Raw genomic sequence first — 20,332 nt, forward strand, 5'->3', positions numbered from 1 at the left:
TTTTTAAATGAAGATTAAGTTATATAAAATATTTAAATTTATTTAAAAATATTAAATATAAATAAGCACCTGGAAAAATACATGATATGTAGTATCTATGGAATTTCACCAAGTCGAAGACCCCCTCAACTTCGGAATGTGCTACCAACAAAGAAACAGAAAGAAATAATGCTGGCACTTAAAACATGACCTACTAGCATTTATGATGCAGGCCCACTTCAGATATGTTAAAAGATAATGAAATGTGTTCATCTGAGAATCAGTGAAATAATGATAGTTTCAGATGCATGCACAATGCCTTTGATATATGTGTTGTTTACAAAAACAGAAATCTTTATGAAGCCCACAGAACAAAGTACTACCCGATTATTAAATGCATTTCAAAAGCAGGAACACGGAGTTCCCGTCGTGGCGCAGTAGTTAACGAATCTGACTAGGAACCATGAGGTTTCGGGTTCGGTCCCTGCCCTTGCTCAGTGGGTTAACGATCCGGCGTTGCCGTGAGCTGTGGTGTAGGTTGCAGACGCGGCTCGGATCCCGCGTTGCTGTGGCTCTGGCGTAGGCCGACAGCTACAGCTCCGATTGGACCCCTAGCCTGGGAACCTCCATATGCCGCCGGAGCGGCCCAAGAAATAGCAAAAAAAAAAAAAAAAAAAAAGCAGGAACACAATTTAGAGAAGGACTAAAAACCCAACACCTAAGTGGATGTAAGAACTTGTTAGAAATCATGAATACATCTGTTTTTCTTTATCTTATGCACAGTTAAGATAGAAACCTTTAATTTCTCCCATTATTTTAATTAGTTTATTCTTTATTCTACTTGCAATTTTCCTGAACTGCCCAAGGATCATTCCCAATGTCTCAAAAAGACAAAAACAAAAACAAAACCCTTGTGCAAGCAAAAAAAACCCTCTCCAAATGACCTAGTAATCCCTTATAAATACTTTCCCTCTTTCAAGGCTCTTGTGTAATTTTCACACCATAGTCAGAAATTGGAAGAGAGGAAAGAGTGAGAGAGTGAGAATTCAAAGTTATTTCCTTTAATTGATTTATGTTTAAGTGAGGGAAAGATCTCCAGCACCTAGTTATTTCTATAAACCTTAGGGGTTTTTTGGTATTTGTTGCTATATTGCCTACCAATTATCCGTCATGTGAAAGCACAAATCTCAATTTTCTGGGAAACATTCCTAAATTAAGGAAGGTTTTGAGTTAAATATTTCCCATCTTAGTTCAGGCTGCTCTAACAGATTCTGTAGACTGGGTGGCTCAGAAACATCAGACACGTCTCTCTCACAGTTCTGGAGGCTGGACCGTCTCCAGGTCATGGTACCAGCATGGTTGGGTTCTGGTGAGTTATCCCTCTGGGAGGCAGACTGCTGACTTCTGGGGTCCTCACGTGGCGGAGAGCAGAGAAGGGACGCGAGCTTTCTTGTGCGATTCTTAGAAAGATGTGGCTCTCGTTCACAAAGGTGCCACCCTCGTGACCTCGTCTAATCCTAGTCATCTCCCCAAAGCCCCACCTCCTGATACCGCCACATTGTGGGGTCGGGTTTCCGCCATGGGAATTTGGGGGGGACAGACATTCAGTCCATCCATAACACTTCCCATAATTTAACAATTTTTGCAAAAACGCATAAAATATAATACATTTTTTCAACCCCTCCCCCCACATATGTAGTTCTCTAGGCATAGGAAGAGAAATGTCCAGACTTTTATACTCAAGAAGCTATAGACACTAACACACTGTTTAGTTTCTTTTAGAAATAGGGGAATGTCTGTGTCATAGTTTTGTTTCTGATGAATGCATTTGGCTTATCACAAATGTTCTGTTTTTGAAAAATATAGTTATTATGACTCTTGTTACAACTTATACTATTTTGTTGCATTTTTATGCTTACTTTTAGACCTCTACAGGGATCTTGATAGATGTTCTAATCAGGGCATTGAGAATTATGGTGTTTCCATGACAACATTGAATGAGGTGTTCTTGAAATTAGAAGGAAAATCAGCTATTGATGAATCAGGTAATAAATAGATTTTTAATGATTAAAATTTTTTTTTTTTTAGGGATGTACCTACAGCATATGAAAGTTCCCAGGCTAGGGTTCAAATCAGAGCTGCAGCTGCTTGCCTTACGCCACACCCACAGCCATGCTAGATCTAGGCCACATCTGTAACCTACATCTCAGCTTGCAGCAACACCGGATCCTTAACTCACAGAGTGAGGCCAGGGATCAAACCCTCGTCCTTACTGGTATTAGTCAGGTTTGTTCCCACTGAGCCACAATGGGAACTCCCTAAAATTTTGTATTGAAGTATATTCAGTTTACAGTGTTCCTTCAGTTTCTGTTGTGTATCAGAGTGACCAAGTCATACATGTATGTACATTCTTACTAACTTGAATTTGATCTTTCTGTGCTATATTTTATCTTGAAAATGATGAAGTTATATGATTTTAGGGATGCTACGATTCAAAATGGTCTTGAGAAAACTAACAGCAGAGAGAAAATGCATTTCTTGTTTGCTTCCCTCTTCCCTCAATACTGGTCTCCCATACCGAATTCCTTATTTCGCACCATGCATTTTTCTAAGCATGTAGAGTCCAAGACTAGGTCCTTGTGCAGCAGATATAAGTATGCAGTATAATAGTCCTTGAATATAAGTGCTATAGAGAAAAGAAAGGTAGAATTATAGGGTGACAGTTACTTTCTTGAATGTTTTGAGGATATTATTCCACTATTGCTGTGGAGAGATTTGCTGTCGGTGTAATTACCATTCCTTGGAAAGTACTCTGCATTTCTTCTCTAGTTGCTCTAAGATATTTCTTTATTTCTAGTTTCTATCATCCTACGGTGTTTACTCTTTACTAGCTCTTTTTTCTTTTCCTTTTTTGACTGATTAAGTGGGAGGGGCTTTTGATCCCACATTCCCTCTTTTATCCACTTTTTTTTTTTTTTTGTCTTTTTGCCATTTCTTGGGCTGTTCCCGCGGCATATGGAGATTCCCAGGCTAGGGGTCGAATCGGAGCTGTAGCCACTGGCCTACGCCAGAGCCACAGCACCGTGGGATCCGAGCCGCGTCTGCAACCTACACCATAGCTCATGGCAACGCCGGATCGTGAACCCATTGAGCAAGGCCAGGGATCAAACCCGCAACTTCATGGTTCCTAGTCGGATTCATTAACCACTGAGCCACAAAGGGAACTCTTTTTTTTTTTTTTTTTTGTCTTATCCACTTTTGAAGTTACATACTTGATGTCTTTTTTTAGTGGTTATAATTAACCTTTAGAGTACATATATTAGAACTTTCTAAAAGTCTGGAGTCCATCAGTTTTTCTAGGCATCTCTTCCAAAAGAGGTAATTTGGTTTTCCTTTTTAGGGCTGCACCTGTGGCATATGGAGGATCCCAGGCTAGGGGTCAAGTCAGTACAGCTGGCAGCCTACACCACAGCCACAGCAATGCCAGATCCAAGCCACATCTGTGACTTGCACCACAGCTCATGGCAATGCTGGATCCTTAACCCCGGCCAGGGATCGAACCTGCATCTTCATGAATACTAGTCAGATTCATTTCCACTGAGCCACAATGGGAACTCTGAGGTAATTTTTAACTAGTTTTCAACAAGAGCTATATTAAAAATATTTCCACTACCAATTTCAAATTCTACGCACGCTGACTCTTCTACCTTGGTTAAAAATACTAAGATAGTATTGCAATGAAGAGATTTTTCAAGCCTAAATATGGGTTTCTGTTCATTGAATTCCTAGAAGGAATTAAATCCTTTAAAGCTCTAGACACAGATCTATTTTTTCAAAACAAGGTTTTCTTTTATTATGTCATTATTTTTTCTTCCTGTATTGTATCTCCCCCCCCCCGCCTTGTTCCCATTTCTTTAGTAGTTGCTCTAGAAATGCCATAAATTAGATCACTTGTATCTCTGGCCAAGATTCTCTACTCTGATCCATTTGGTGAAACAGTGATCATAGGACAATATAAATAATGCACAGTTAAAGGGACACCTTATAAGTTACTGATTTTATGCTTTATAGATATTGGCACTTGGGGACAATTACAAAGCGACAGGACAAAAGACACAGGAAGTCTTGTCGAGCTGGAGCGAGTTTTGTCTTCTTTTAATGAGCCACCGAAAGTGATCGGTGGCATGGCTCTCTGGAGGCAGCAGCTCCGCGCAATAGCAAGAGTTCGCTTCCTGAAGTTAAAGACTGAAAAAAGAACGCTGTTGACCATGTGAGTAACCGGGTGTTTTCAGATGTGTTTGAGAGGTGCCCTCACCAATACATTCAAGAGAAAGAAACAAACAAAACAAAAAGCAAAACAAAACAAAAAAACCCTGAGATAAAATCCAGCTGCTGCATATGGTTTTTCGCACAGAAATCAATTTTTCATTGCTTTGGTAGATATGGAATTAAACCAGTTGACGCTTGGGGTTTTCTTTTCATTTTGCACAGAATCTGATCTTAGGGTTGACATTGTTTTTCAGAAGCATGGAAGTTAGATCCTAGGTCCCATCTTAAAGACGTGCCTCTTTTCCCAAAGTAGCTCTGTGCCAGGCCATGTGTTAGCCAAGAATTCAAGTCACTGTCTGAAACTTATTATATGGTTCACACATTCCTCTGAAGCTTCGAGCTCTTTGCTGAGTAATACCTCCTTACAAAAGCCCTCTCTCTGCCCAGGACATTTGTGAGGACGCCTGCACAACACTCTGTGTGAAATGTCTGTAGCATGTGTCAAAATGAACCTGACATAGATTCGGCATGGCACAAAATGAGACAATACTGTCAACTGCAGCATTCAGTACAAGAGAAATTATGTCCAAATAGGGGCATCACCAAAAAAGAATTTTACATGAGGGAGAATTTGAATTTGGTGTATAGGAACAGTTTGGGGCATGGAGATACATGGGGAGTCTGAAGAATTGTTATTAATTTGAGTTAATTGCAACATAGGATGCACAAAAGAGTGCAAATAGTTCTGATCCTATATTAAATAGAGCTAAAGGGTTTGAACTTATTAAAAAATAAGGAACTAGTGAGGTTTTATTTTTTATTTTGAATAGGCAATTGCCATAATTAGAGTAGAATGCCAGGAAACCTAATTGGGCAACAATGCAAAATAGTTTGGAAAGAGTAGGCACTGGGAAAAAAGGAAAACAGACATTTAGGACAAGTTGAAAGAGGTCAGGCGGGGATCATTAAGGTCCAAACTGGAAAGGCGAAAGAGATTTTGGAGGCAAGCAATAATGATGATACAATAAGCAGAATTTTCCAACCATTTGGAAAAGGGACATAAGGGAGAGAAATGAGTGGGAAATGAGTGAGGTTCAGATCTCGAGCAAATGAGAAAATGTAATTTACAGAAATTGGGAACAGGAAGGGGAAAGGGTTCAGACTGTAGTAAATCTGGGTGTTGGTGACACGCCAGCTTGCAGGGGTCCAAAAAGGAAGACATGCAAGCCTGAAACAGAACAAAGTGGGCATTGGAGAGAGAGATGTAGTCTCTCAGCCAGCGCCCTTCTTAAGCTTGAAAGACGAGTTCAAAGGTGGGGAGAGGGGAGGCGTTTAGAGAGAGACCAAGGGTGAATGCATTGGCAGTCTCCCAGTTTAGAAAGAAGAAAAGGGGCAGGGGGAAGCATGTTCATATGTTAGGCTAGTGTTTCTCATTTACTTTTGTGATCACTCCTGTTCTACTGCTCAAATGTAAAAACCTCCAAAAGTTGCTATATGAATTTTTTTTCTCTTATCTTTTCCTCTGTGCAGATTATTGCTTTTTGGGGTTAGCTTTTGCCCTCAGCTTTTGGAACATCTATTCTATGAGTTATATCAGAAAAGTTATTCTTGGGGACTGTCTCCTAATATGTACTTCCTCTCACCGGAAGAGCCACCTCGAGCACCTCTGACCCACCTACTGGTCATCAATAAGACAGGTGAACGTGGGGTGAAGGACGACATTTAACTGCTGGTTTGTGTTGAGATTTTCCCCAGGCAACAAGGGAAAAGTAAATCCTGTATGTTTTAGAAAGTGTATATGAGGCCAAATAGGAAATTAAATCCATAATGGAAAATACAAGGTGGGAGTTGTTATTTGTTTTGTTTTGTTTTGTCTTTTGTCTTTTTAGGACCGTACCTGCAGCATATGGAAGTTCCCAGGCTAGGGGTCAGATTGGAGCTGCAGCTGCTGGCCTACACCACAGCCACAGCAGCATGGGATCTGAGCCACATCTGAGACCTACACCACAGCTCACAGCAACACTGGATCCTTAACCCACTGAGCAAGGCCAGGATTGAATCCATGTCCTCATGGATCTTAGTCAGGTTCCTCAACCACTGAGCCATGACAGGAATTCCAAGGTGGGGAGTTTGCTCTAGAAACGTATTTTGCAAGTTCACCTTAACCCTAAAGCTTCTTGCACACTGCAACAAAAGGGGATTTAGAAAGGCAATTATTGACTAATCTTTGAGATCTTTCCAGAAAAGATTTTAAGGACTACGCAGTCTTGGGCTTTGGGTGAAAAAAAAAAAAATCTGTTCGAAATTTCTAAGATAGAAGAGTAATATAGTCAAGGATTAGAATATTAATCTTTTTGGCTTTCCCCACGGCATGTGGACTAAACCCATGTCACAGCAGCTACCCAGGCTGGATCCTTAACCTGCTGTGCCGCCAGGGAATGCTAAGGATTAGAATGTTAATTTTAAGAAGTGTTTGCACATGAACAGAAATGATAAGAAAATGTCTTGGCTCTAGGTTAAGTAAGTTTGTCATATCCTTGCTATCAGGATGGATTTTAGGGAATTCCTGTTGTGGCTCAGCAGATTAAGAACCTGACATAGTGTCCGTGAAGATTTGGGGTTGATCCCTGGCCTCCCTCAATGGGTTAAGGATCCGGTTCCAGTGTTGCCATGAGCTGCGGTATAGGTCACAGATATGGCTGGGATCCAGCGCTGCTGTGGCTGCTGCAGCTCCCGTTTGAGCCCTAGCCTGGGAACTTGTATATGCTGCAGGTGTGGCCCTAAAAAGGAAAAAAAAAAAAGAATTTTAGTCTTACAGCTTCAAGTCTGTCTTTTAAAGGAAATTCTTATCATGGTATGCTTTGAGTGACATCATTTAGTGTTTTAAAAAAATATTACTTGGAGGTCCCATTGTGGCTCAGCAGGTTACAAACCCACCTAGTATCCATGAGGATGCTGGTTCTATCCCTGGCCCTTCTAAGTGGGTTAAGGATCTGTCGGTGCCTTGAGCTGTGGTGTAGGTCTCAGACACGGCTCAGATCTGGCGATGCTGTGACCATGGCATATGTAGGTCAGCAGCTGCAGCTCCGATTTGACCCCTGGCCTGGGAACTTCCATGTACTGCAGGTACGGCCCTAAAAATAAATAAACAAATAAACAAACAAATAAAGACATAATCTTACTTAACCATAGTTTCACTTCATTCTTGCTTCTTTTGATCTTTACCTGCATGGTAGGGTCAAGCATTGATGACTTCATCTACTCACTGAGGCAACAGGACATAGCTTTGGAAGTGGATGCCCTTGGAACAAGAAATGGCCCAAACGAGTCTTTGTACAATGGTGCTATCACTGTGTCCGGTGATGACAAGGTATGTGGCGCTCTGACGGCTGCCTGTCACCAAAGGTACAGTCTAAATGTGCGATTTGAATAATATATATCAACTGGCATAAGAGGCCAGTTTGACACCAACAGAGGGGACAATTATTACTTTTAGAGGCGAAGCTAGCCTGTGATTATTCCCCTACAGCCTCCACTGTAACAACACGCAATGAAAGGCTGTTCGATTTTATTCCTTATTAAGTTGTAGGCACTGCTATAAATTAACAAAGAATTTAAATCTCATTATGGATTGTACCTATTCCAATAACTAACTTAAATCTCACTCTCAATTGGATTTCAATTGGATTTGATGAATCCTCCAAACATAAACCTAATGAATACCTTGAGCTGATGTCAGCTTCAGTTACTGAAACATTTTCTTAATTATTTTTCCAGTAGATTTTTGTGGGAAAAAAGCTCAATTCCTACCTACACACTTGGGTCAAATCCTCGGATAAATATGTATGCTCAGCTATCCGTTGCTTTAAAAAAAAAAATGCCTTGGTTTCCTGCATCTCTAAGTGTGGTTCCTGTATCAACATCGTTCGGTCACCTGGGAGCTTGTGAGACATGCAGAATCTCGGGGCCCACTCCAGCTACTGAGTTAGAGTCTGCACCTAAGTAAAACGTGCAGAGGACTAGTATGGGCATTAAAGTTTGAGAGGGGTTGCCTTCCTGGGCAATATTTAAGATTTGTATATTTCATATAAAATTTGAGGAGTTCCCTTAGTGGCTCAATAGAAATGAATCCGACTAGGAACCATGAGGTTGTGGGTTCGATCCCTGGCCTCGCACAGTGGGTTAAGGATCTGGTGATGCCATGAGCTGTGGTGCAGGTCCCAGATGTAGCTCGGATCTGGCGTTGCTGTGGCTGGGTGTAGGCCGGCAGCTGTAGCTCTGATTTGACCCCTAGCCTGGGAACTTCCCTATGCCGTGGGTGTGGCCCTGAAAAATAAAATAAAATTTAAATTACTGGCTTCTGTACAGCTGGTTATTAAATTTATCATAGCAGTCTTTTCATAATGTTTGCAAATGTCATATCTCTGTGCAGTACACCTGAAACGAACATAATGTGGTAGGTACATCAACCATATTTCAATAAAAAGTTTCTTTGAAATAAATAAATTTCTAGCTTTACCTGACAAACGGAAAAAGACAGGAAGATAGTGTTAAAAGCATAAACCACAGCAGTTAAGCGTCACAAAGCTGAACCATTTGTGGCTTGTCAGAGTTAATTTTCAAAAATAATTTCCACACCAAAAATAAAGTTAAAAATTTAATTACCTCTGATCTAACTATTCCTTAATATGTCTCAAATAGGTTCATTTCCAGTATATTCAGAAAAATTGTTCCAAAAATATCACTCTTAATATCAGTAAACATTTAAATAATTAGGTTAGAAAAAATTCACTTGATTTATTTATGATTGCAGAAATGTACACTCAAAGCTTACCCACATTTTGGGCGACATAGATAATAACATATGTACATTTTTTTATATCTGGGGAGAAATAATCGTGTTTTTATATACACTTTTTAAAAAATGTGTGTAGTCACCTTTATACTATGTGTTTTTTTCCCAGTTTTATTGAGATATAATTGACATACAGCACTGTGTAAGTTTAAGGTGTACAGTATAAAGACTTGACTTGCATACATTGTGAAATGATTTTAAAATGTCATTTAAAGATATATATGTTAATGCAACATTATCATTGGAAGCTTACTCTTCATGAAAACGTATGCTTTCGTTAAACAACAGCTACCTGCCTCTTTCTTCCCGAGTATCTGCATAGTCTTTATTTATAAAATGAATGCACCACATTTTGAAGCAAAGCCTACACCCATGTTAAAGTGAGGTTGCATCATGGGATTTTATAGTGTTGCCACTAAAAGTCATGTGAGGTATTTTGCTTTGTGAGAGTTTAGGCATAAATAGCCATATGGCTGATGCCATGGTTGGTAGAGACTGAAATACTGGATTCCTTGCAGTATATTGGGAATTAATCAAATAGTATGAATGACGGTGACATTAATGGCCTTTGGTGCTTTAGCCTTTTTTTTACTGCGATGTCCATAATTTGAATGATTTCCTACCAAACTCATTCATTAAATTTTATGTTTGCTTTCTGAGGACTTATAATCCATATTTGTTACATTTTAGGATTACAGATTTTCAGTTGCATGTAATACCAAAAGACTGAATTGCTTTCCTGTCCTCATGGATATCATTAGCAATGGGCTACTTAGAATTTTTAATTCTTCAGAACACATTCAGACCGACAGAAGCACGTATTTTGAAGTAAGTATAATATCATCTCACTTAACTTGAGCCATAAGAAGATCTCAAGAGAGTGCTTGAAATGTTGAAATAACGTGTTAATTTTTAGAACTCGTTCTTGAATGTTTGTTTTACATACATTGGAATTACCATATATATGTGTATATAATACACATATATATGTGTTCTTACACATACAATACTTAGCAATGACTACATAACACTATAACCTCAATTGGAAGACTTAGGGCCAATGGAACATTAGAAAATACAATTAATTGGGGAAAAGAAATGATAAATTTTGGTCTTAGATCCGTTACTGTCTGTGGCCTTCAGTATTGGACCAGCATCTTAAATACCAGGCTATGTGGCCTTCAAAGAACTTGACTTTCCTAAACCATGGGTCACCATTCCACAAAAGATATAGGTATGGGAGTTCCCTGGTGGCCTAGCGGTTAAGGATTTGATATTGTCACTGCTGTGGCTCGGAGTTCCATCCCTGGCCTGGGGAATGTCTCCATACTGTGGGCACAGCCAGAAAAAAAAGTAGTGTGTATATGTTATTCAAAATAGATAGTTAACAAGAACCTACTGTATAGCATAGGGAAATCTACTCAAAAGTTTCTAATAACCTATATGGGAAAAAATAATGGATATATATATATGGGTATAATGATGCACCTAGCTGTACACTTAAAACTAATACAACATTGTAAGTCAACTAACTATACTCCGATAAAATAAAAAAATTTAAAAAAGCTTTATCACAAAGGAAGGAAGCAAGGCAATATGAGCACAGTTGATTTGGCCAAGTTTACTGTAAAGACAAGTGATAACACACATAGGAAACCATAGGCACTCAGTCAATTGCGCTAATTATCATTATTGAGATGAATACTGTTTTTCTTGGCAATTTATCAAGTTTCCACTAAAGCCTATTCAGCTTTGACTAGATCAGGGGACTGGCTAAATTAGAACTAGAAGATGGTCTGGGTTAAAACATGATTTGCCATCTCTGCTCAGACCCTCTGAGTCAAAATCTCCACAGTGGGGAGCAAGGTGTGCAAATCTGTATCTTCAGGTCACCTCTTTCATCCTGCTATGTTCAGTCTCCCTTTGTCTTCTTTAAATGAGGCCCTATCCTATAGCTTCCTGGTCACTTTTTTTTTTTCTTTTTAGGGCCACATCCAGCATCTTGAAGTTCCCAGGCTAGGGATTGAGTAGGAGCTGCAGCTGCCAGCCTATACCACAGCCACAGCAATGCCAGATCCAGGCCACACCTGCAACCTACACCACAGCTGCAACCTACACCACAGCTCACAGCAATGCCAGATCCTTAACCCACCAAGAGAGGCCAGGAATCGAACCCTCATCCTCATGAATACTAGTTAGGTTCATTGCCACGGAGCCACAACAGGAACTCCGGGTCTCTTTTTGTTATGAAGAATTATTCCATGAGTTCCCATCATGGCGCAGTGGTTAACGAATCCGACTAGGAACCATGAGGTTACGGGTTCGGTCCCTGCCCTTGCTCAGTGGGTTAACGATCCAGCGTTGCCGTGAGCTGTGGTGTAGGTTGCAGACGCGGCTCGGATCCCGTGTTGCTGTGGCTCTGGCGTAGGCCGGTGGCTACAGCTCCGATTCGACCCCCAGCCTGGGAACCTCCATATGCCACAGGAGCGGCCCAAGAAATAGCAATAACAACAACAACAACAACAACAACAACAAAAGACAAAAAAAAAAAGAATTATTCCAGTGCTGGAGTCCCCTGTTGACCTACCAGTTAAGGATTCAGCATTGTCACTGTTGTGGCTTGAGTTCGAGCCCTGGCCTGGGAACTTCTACAAGGTGTGGGTGCAGCCAGAAAAAAAAAAAAATTCCAGTGCTGTCCAAAGCTTCTTACCCAATTTAAACACTGCAGGGTCAGCTATGGCCTCGGATGTAAGACCAGGGTGGGTTGTTGGTGATACAGTTTGTTCTTTCCTTCTCTTTAACAGTCTAACATCTTGGAGAAGAAAGGATAGTGAATCTTTCTCCGGAAACCCCTTTATTCTCCCTTCTGAGTAAAATGCTGGGGGTTCTGGAAGCGGAGAAGGATGGAGAGATCAAGAGAGAAAGAAATGGTGCTGAGGGCCCATCCCTGCTTCCTCTAGTTGTCTCTGCTCCTGGTAGCTTCTCCTTATGTGGGCACCACTGTCTAGATGACCCGTGTGATTGCTCGGGGTAGTGTTTAGCTTCAACCCCAGTCCCTTCTGTAGATGAAGACACACTCGGTGCTGCAGAGTACAATTCCCCTTGGGCTCCGCAGAGACGTCCACACTGTCCGGCTTTCTCCAGTTTCCCCTGCTCACTGTGGGACCTGCCATCACCGGGTAGTTTAACAGCTTCTGCCCCTGCATTAGCCTCCGTGCATCTTCAAAAGAGTTGTGAGAACTGATGAGCGCTTCTTGCACTCTGACTGCTCCAAAGCTACAGAGGCTTGCCTGTCGTTTTCCTAAGCATCTTACACCACTGTCCTCTCAAGCCACGTGTCAGCAATCCTTCTTCCTTGTGAGATTTCTAAGGCAGAAACAACTGTCTCCCTGTTCACATGAGGCCCCAATTTACCTTCAATATTTAGATCATTTACTATGTGATTTACATGTATTATTTTATATATCATTTTTCTTTTCTTTTTAGGGCCACACCTGCGGCATATGGAAGTTCCCAGGCTAGGGGTCGAATCGGAGCTACAGCTGCCAGCCTACACCACAGCCACAGCATTGACAGATCTGAGCCGCGTCTGCAACCTACACCTTAGCTTGCAGTAATGCTGGATCCTTAATCCACTGGTCGAGGGGAGGGCTCGAACCTGCATCCTCACAGAGATGATGACAGGTCCTTAACCCACCGAGCCACAGTGGGAACTCTTCGTTTTTAAATGTCCTAACACAAGTTTGAGCTAGGTGATGGGGTTATGAACACCGTCGTCATCATCATTTTTACACAGCGGAGGAAACTGCAGCACAGAGACGTGTTGATATGTCTCGTTAGCTATTGTCTTTGAAGATACTATTATATGCATAACCAAGAATAGAATGCTCCCAGGAGTGGAGAAAACAACCTGAACTGAGTTCCTGACTTTACAGAGAAGTCTTTGCTGCAAAGTGCTTGCTGTCTCCAGCCGGTCTGACCTCAAGTTCCTATGGAGATACATGCTGTCGGAGTTACCCCTGTTGATTCCCTGAGTCAGCTCCTGGCATGCTTGTACAATCCTGCAAGCCCATTCTCCTTGATTCCAGCTCTCAGGGCTTGCTTCTGACCCCCTCAATGACTTCAGCCATCTATCCGAGCGTCCTGGCAACCACCCTGTGTGTTCACACCTGACCACACTACGTGGTTGATATCAAGTGTCTCTGTGGGTCCCTCCGGGCTGAGTTCTCCAAAACTCTGACTGTGGGTGAATGTTATTCAACATGGACACAATAGGTTGTTGATGATCCAAGCTGTGAGTAAGGGGACTGGCTGTTGAGATTAAGTGTGAATTTTCCATTCCCAAAGATCTTCCAAATTTGGGAAATAGACAAGGGTGACCACAGGCCAAATGAGTGAGGTGGTCCTGGGTGCACTGTCTTCCCTTCTGGGGTCTCATTTCCACGTGTGCATCTTTATTCAGGCAGCTTTTACACATTGTAAGAGCTCGAGGACACTAAGTCTTAGAGGGACCATGAGAAGAGAGAAGTAAGGAGATTTCCATTCAGATTTGACCTCAGATGGCCTGCACTGTAGGGAGGCAACAGATCGCAGGTCACGTCAGGCTTCTTGCAGAACCCAAGGTCCTCTTTAACCTGTACAGGATTTCGGTTTTGGTTGTGTTTAAATTCAGTGTTTTATGTGGTGTGCGTGCTGACCATCTTTCTCCAATCCCCATCACAGTTATTTCCTAACATCCACCTGTTCATTCACTTATATCTGCCAGGACTTTGAAGGCATTTGAACTTTCCACTTATGCGTTATGTCAAGCAAGAGAAAGGACCCTTCGAAAATGTTGAACTGAACAGATTTGGCCTCAGTTTCTGAGAGTAGCAAAATAACTCCTCCACTGACAGTCCACAAACTCTGTTGTCTATTAAAACATCCGCCTAAGTGTTGTCCTCATAAAGTTGGGGAGCAGAAGTTTTGTACTTAACCACGCAACATTGTTAACTGTGGCATCTTAGCCCATTCATACTCCTTGGTGGAGCTGGCTTCTTCATGAATAAATCAGGATACAGGTTCAAATGTCCAAGTTGCTGTCACACAGGATCGAAATTGAATGTGGGTACGCAGTTGGAGCTAGGACCTTGGCAAGGACTTTGGGCGGTCTGAAAGAGTCACTCATTTGAATGATTCAGCTTAGAAAGTACAAATGAAGCATCTGCCCCGTTGCCATCAGCTCACTTGTCTGCATGATTTCAGGAGCACATGTCTTACGAGTACGGGTACCTGAGCAACGCCTTCTTCTGGATCCCGGTGGCAGCCTGTTTTACTCCTTACATTGCCCTGAGCAGCATCGGAGACTACAAAGTAAGAAGAGTTGATAAAGTCCTGAGTGTTCTTCATACCCGAGACCCCGTCCCCATCTTACGACCATAGATTTATATGTAGGCAGCGCACCTAATTTTTATGCGTGAAACAATTTAACAAAAGATTGGCACATATGGAAAAAAAGGATCTTTTTCCTAAACAAATGTGAGACCTCAGAAAGCATAGCTTAGGAGGTGTCGTCAGTGAACCAGGAACAGCAACCACTGCCTGGCACGTCCCTGAGCCCTTTGTTTATAGCCACTTACCCACTGGCATAATCACATCCCCTCAGGGATGGTTTCCACTTTCTGCTAAACAGCCCTGACCAGCTCACCAGAGTAGTCTGGTTTATGGTTGGAAAAGACTGTCCCTTTAAAGCTTCATTGTTGTGGGGATGTTCTAAAAATGTAAGGAGTCCATGATAGTTCATTTCTGCCTCTTCATGTTACCTCTGTGCCATGAAAAGTTCCTTTCTTAGGTCTCCGTATTCTTAGCACCATCAGAGGACCCCCTTTGTGCTGCTGAGCCTTGTGAAAGTTCAGGAGATATTGTTGGTGGACTTGAATTAATTTCAATTTATTCTGCTCTTAAACTATCCCTCTCTCTAGCAATTTCTCCCATGAGCAACAAAATAAAATGCCAGTTATAAGTGCACGATTTATATGCAGCATAAAACTTAAGATTCTCACAAGAAACTGTAAACATACACCTGTCAAAATGTTGTGCAGTTGGCAAGTTGTCGTAGACTCAGAGGGAACAGTAGCTTTGTAAAGGAAAGAACAGGTATCTTCTCATTGAGGCCATGCTCAGTCCTTCTGTGATGGAAAGTGAGCTAGCTCATTTGGTGCTTTTCCCTATAGACAATGAGGTCGTCAAGTGGCTTGCAGCATTATGAATGTCCCTGGAATAGGAGCGTGGCCAGTGACGGCGTCATTTGCTAACTCACATAATACATAAAAGAGATGTAAAGAAAATTAATGCTCTTGTGATTACCTATTCGCAATATTTCAAGCCTCAGCTATTCAGGACCTTTTAATGATTGTTCTGTTTCTTTATCAGAAAAAAGCTTACTCCCAGCTACGGATTTCAGGCCTCTATCCTTCCGCTTACTGGTTTGGACAGGCGCTGGTGGACATCCCACTGTACTTCCTGATCCTGCTTCTAATGCAAATAATGGATTACATTTTTAGCCCAGATGAGATTATATTTATAATTCAAAACTTGTCAGTTCAGGTAAGTGGCAAAAGTTATTGAATGGCTTCATTAGACGACTTGTCATGAATGCGGTAGCATTCTTAATATTAAACCAAATATTAAACCAAAAAACTTCAGACCGCCTTCGTTATAGCCAAGTTTTGGAAAATTGAGGTGTAAGTATGAATAGCTTCTTAGATGGCATTTACCTAAGGCAGCTTTGATGTTGCTGTTTTCAGATCCTGTGTAGTATTGGATATGTCTCCTCTCTTGTTTTCTTGACATACGTGATTTCATTCATTTTCCGCAACGGGAGAAAAAACAGTGGCATTTGGTCATTTTTCTTCTTAATTGTAAGTATGCACACAGTGTATATTCTTGTATTTTTAAGTCAGTTTTAATAATTCTAAGAACATGCATTTTCATCGTTTTCCTAGGAATAGTGGCAAATTGATATCGCCGTCAGGCTGTTAATACTTCAGTGAAACTATGCTCTCGTTTTATTTTTAGATCACCATCTTCTCCATAGTTGCCATCGATCTCAGCGAGTACGGATTTCTAGGGCTATTTCTCTGCACCATATTAATACCACCCTTCACCCTGATTGGCTCTCTATTCATTTTCTCCGAGGTAAGTAAGTACACTCTGCCCTAGGGTTAGGAAATGGGTTGCCACTGGAGAAAGCCTTGGATATTGTAAAATGTAAGTAGAGTCTTTAGCTGTGCAATGTTCGACATCTCTGGCTTCAGAAAGCTAATTCAGGAGTTCCCGTGATGGCTCGGTGGTTAACGAACCCGACTAGGATCCACAAGGATGTAGGTTCAATCCATGGCCTTGCACAGTGGGTTAAGGATCTGGCATTGCCGTGAGCTGTGGTGTAGGTCGCAGACATGGCTTGAATCCCATGTTGCTGTGGCTGTGGCGTAGGCCAGCGGCTGTAGCTCTGATTCCACCCTTAGCCTGGGAACCACCATATGCCACATGTGTGGCCCTAAAAAGACACACACACACACACACACACAAAAAAAAAAAAAAGAAGAAGAAGAAGAGGAGAAAGAAAGAAAGCAAATTCATGTACCACAAGCAAGGGTCACGTTCTCATTCAATAAGGAGCCCTGTTGTGGTTTATGAGGCTCTAAAGCAACTCCACAGTAAAAGAATTTTACATGCCTCATAACTCTTATTCCTGACCCTACTGGAAGCCTGAAGAGATGGCTTTTTTGGGTTAATTTTGGACCTGTTGGGTTTAAGTTTCCTGATAGACATGCACTAGGAAATGGCAAGTGGCCGGTTGGGTGTATGAGTCTGAAGTAGAGCGTGTGTGGTTATGGTTCTGCGGGGTTTGGAACTAAAGCTAAACACTTGAGATTCATATCCTTATAGATGATATTTATTTTAAGCCCTGACATTAGATAAGACAATCTACAGAGCAAGTATTAGTAGAATGACTTGGATATGAACTCCAAAATTTAAAGATCAGGAAGAGGAGGAGTTTGCAGATCAATTTGAGGAGCCTATGAGGTGCAAGAAAAAAATGGGGGAAATTAATGTGCTAGAAACTCTTCTCAGAAGCCCCTCTTTTTTTTTTTTTTGTCTTTTTGTCTTTTTAGGGCTGCACCCATGGCATACAGAGGTTCCCAGGCTAGGGGTTGAATCAGAGCTACAGCTGCCAGCCTACCCCACAGCCACAGCAACGCCAGATCCGAGCTGCATCTGTGACCTACACCACAACTCATGGCAATGCCAGATCCTTAACCCACTGAGCGAGGCCAGGGATCGAACCCACAATGTCATGGTTCCTAGTCGAATTCATTTCTGCTGCACCACGATGGGAATTTCGAAGCCCCTCCTAAACACCCAAAATACCAGTACCTAAGGATGTGTGCCAGATGGCAATAAAAAAAATGTTTCCAAAAGGAGAGAGTGATTCATCAAACGAGAGGTCCTAAAAGGAGACAACTGAGAAGAGACTATTGGATTTGACCAATGGGAGTCATTGGTGATACTAACAAGACACTTAGTGAAAGGGTGGATACAAAAGCCTAAGAAAAGTGAGCTTAGTAGAGAACCTGAGGCTGCGGGGTAGTGCTGTGGATGTGGACACATATTCTGGGAGTTTTTCTAAAAGGGTACCAAAGAAATGGAAAAGTGGATGGATAAAAATAGATTTTGGTTGAAGAGGGGAGACACATTCGAATGTATCTGGCTCGTTACTGCTGAGCCAACTGGAGCCACAGGAACTCCAAGGACTGCGGAGTCTAAGCTCAGAATGAAGAAGGGTGGTACATGAGGGGGGTTAAGGGCACTGAAGATGTGGTGGGTTTGGTGGTTTGGAGGTTCATCCATGCCGAATCATACAGAAAGGATGCCCGAGGAAGGAAGCTGACGAAATAAAGTACGAGGGCACACTGGGCACAGACGGGGGCCTGAAGTTGACTTTGGATGTGACCTAGTTCTTAGAAGCGCGGGAGTGAAGCATTTAGGGAACAAGATCATCTGAAATGACATCAGGGTCCTGGCAAATCATCTGATGTTAAAAAAAAAAAATCTTTTTTAGATGGTGGATAGCTGTGATGGCTAGAGATTTATTACACAGGCTTAAAGTTGCTCAGAAAAAAAAAAGTCTTGAGAAATATGTAGCTCAATAAACAAAATTTGGGGAGTTCCCATTGTGGCGCAGCGGAAATGTCCGACTTATATCCATGAGGATGCGGGTTTGATCCGTGAGATGTGGGTGTAAGTTGCAGACATGGCTCAGATCCTGTGTTGCTGTGGCTGTGGCACAGGCCAGCAGCTACAATACTGATTCGACCCCCTAGCCTGGGATCTTCCATATGCCACAGGTGTGGCTCTAAAAAGCAAAAAAAAAAAAAAAAATTTAATTTAAAATAAGAGAACCACAGAGAACGCTGGCAAGGTTATTGAATGGACACTATTTTCTGTGAGAAGCAATCTGCAAAGTTCACCTAAACATACTGTGCCTCTCGTTTTGCAGATTTCCCCTGACTCGATGGATTATTTGGGAGCTTCAGAACAGCAAATTGTATTTCTGGCATTGCTAATAGTAAGAGGACATTTTTCATTTAAATGTTTTTGCATGAGGGGATGCATTTGTATGCTCTGCATTAGGTTAAAATTTTAATTTTGTCTCTTAAAATTTCCTCACTTTAGGCATCTGAAGCAATACACACACACACACACACACACACACACACACACACACACACACAACAGAGGCATTAAAATCTGGACCACTATCTTAATAATACAGATCACTGAGTGGGAAGCCCAGACTCTCAAAGGCATGGCTAATACGAATGTCTACTTACTCCTGCTATTTCTGTCAGGGTTTCTCTTATGAGGAGTCAAGCTACCCATGAGAGTTTCATAGAATATTAAATCCATTATCTTTCCATCTTGTGGAAATGTTGTCAGGTACTTAAAAATTTTGCACATGATCAAACTCCTTAAATCAATTCCAGTATGGAAATTGTTGTTTTTCCGGTGATGCTAATCTTTTATTTTTTTCTCCTCAGCCTTACCTTCATTTTTTCATTTTCCTCTTTGTTCTACGATGTCTGGAAATGAACTTTAGGAAGAAGTCAATGAGAAAGGATCCCGTGTTCAGGTTAAGACAATTCAAATAGAATTTCATGTTTTGTTTTAATATTCATTGTTTAAAGACATTTTAATATGCCCAATTAATTGAGTAAAAAGTACTGTGTAGGATCGTTTTTAAGGGACTGTGTAGCATACATAATTCATGGTTCTTTAAGGAGTTTACAGTCTAGAGAGAGAAGCCTCATTAGCACACATATGACAACTGAAAAATGAAGGCACACCATCATTTCATTGACAGACGAGAAGAAAGTTATATCCAAGAGGTAGAATCTTTAAAATAATGAGTAAGTATAGGTAAGCAACTGGGTAAAGATAGCCAACCCAGGAAGGAGGAATAGACTCTGCAAAAGGACAAAAGTTGAAATAAATAACACCTTCCTGTCGATTTGAGAAGGCAGCGGGAACGCTCTTGAAGCTTGTGTTGAAGGTTAATGGAAAATTCAATTGAAACTATAGCTATTGGAGGGTCTTTCAATAGGGAAGCATAGGGAAGGTTCGCAAGTTACATAATGGGAAACAAAGACAGGTGTGCTTTGCAAACCTTGCCTACCTCACAGGACACGAGTCCAGCTCAGTCCAGTGTAGGCAGTGGAGCAGGAAAGTGACAAGATGACAGCCCTGTTTTAGGAGATCAGCTGAGAGCAGTCATTTGGAACAGCATGAGGGAGAGAGAGACACAGTCAGCAGTAATCAGTAGTGTGGGAGGATAAGGAAAGAACTGGCTGGGTAGCAGTCGGGGAAGAGGGATTCTGACGCTTAATCCCAAGCAGTAGCAGTGCCCAGGTACTGGTGATCATATGTCCTGGGTTTTCTAGGACATGTCTCTGATTCTAAATGTTTCGATCCATTGTTGTCATGGAGCCTTCAGAATTCCAAAGTAGCTGTATCAAAACTACAGTTCTTAGTTTCCTTTCACGTGGAATTCTGCCTCAAAAATCCTTGTTTTATTATTTAAAGACGTCACGACGGGTAAGTAGAATTAAGCTTATGCAAAAATCCAGGATGATATAAAAGCAGCATCATTTGAATCACGGATGGAAACTAGCCTGTTTGAAAGGCAAA

The 20,332-nt window shown here is 41.6% G+C and overlaps 2 protein-coding genes across 3 annotated transcripts in view; both read left to right on the forward strand.

Annotated features, from left to right (window-relative positions):
- The window catches only part of ABCA6 (ATP binding cassette subfamily A member 6), a 144,094-nt gene that overhangs the window by 100,783 nt on the left and 22,979 nt on the right, over positions 1 to 20,332 (forward strand). The gene's annotated exons all lie outside the window — the stretch shown is intronic.
- LOC100520216 (ATP-binding cassette sub-family A member 9) overlaps positions 1 to 20,332 on the forward strand; it is a 64,801-nt gene that overhangs the window by 31,122 nt on the left and 13,347 nt on the right. For both annotated transcript variants that reach the window (XM_021068115.1, XM_013980819.2), the window contains 11 exons: positions 1,905 to 2,024; positions 4,051 to 4,249; positions 5,779 to 5,945; positions 7,485 to 7,618; positions 9,794 to 9,931; positions 14,348 to 14,455; positions 15,515 to 15,688; positions 15,889 to 16,002; positions 16,160 to 16,279; positions 18,645 to 18,713; positions 19,186 to 19,277. In XM_021068115.1, the coding sequence (XP_020923774.1) occupies positions 1,905 to 2,024; positions 4,051 to 4,249; positions 5,779 to 5,945; positions 7,485 to 7,618; positions 9,794 to 9,931; positions 14,348 to 14,455; positions 15,515 to 15,688; positions 15,889 to 16,002; positions 16,160 to 16,279; positions 18,645 to 18,713; positions 19,186 to 19,277 (1,435 nt within the window). The remainder of the gene's footprint in view (positions 1 to 1,904; positions 2,025 to 4,050; positions 4,250 to 5,778; positions 5,946 to 7,484; positions 7,619 to 9,793; positions 9,932 to 14,347; positions 14,456 to 15,514; positions 15,689 to 15,888; positions 16,003 to 16,159; positions 16,280 to 18,644; positions 18,714 to 19,185; positions 19,278 to 20,332) is intronic.

This window comes from Sus scrofa, chromosome 12, assembly GCF_000003025.6.
Source record: "Sus scrofa isolate TJ Tabasco breed Duroc chromosome 12, Sscrofa11.1, whole genome shotgun sequence".
Classification (NCBI taxonomy): Eukaryota; Metazoa; Chordata; class Mammalia; order Artiodactyla; family Suidae; genus Sus; species Sus scrofa.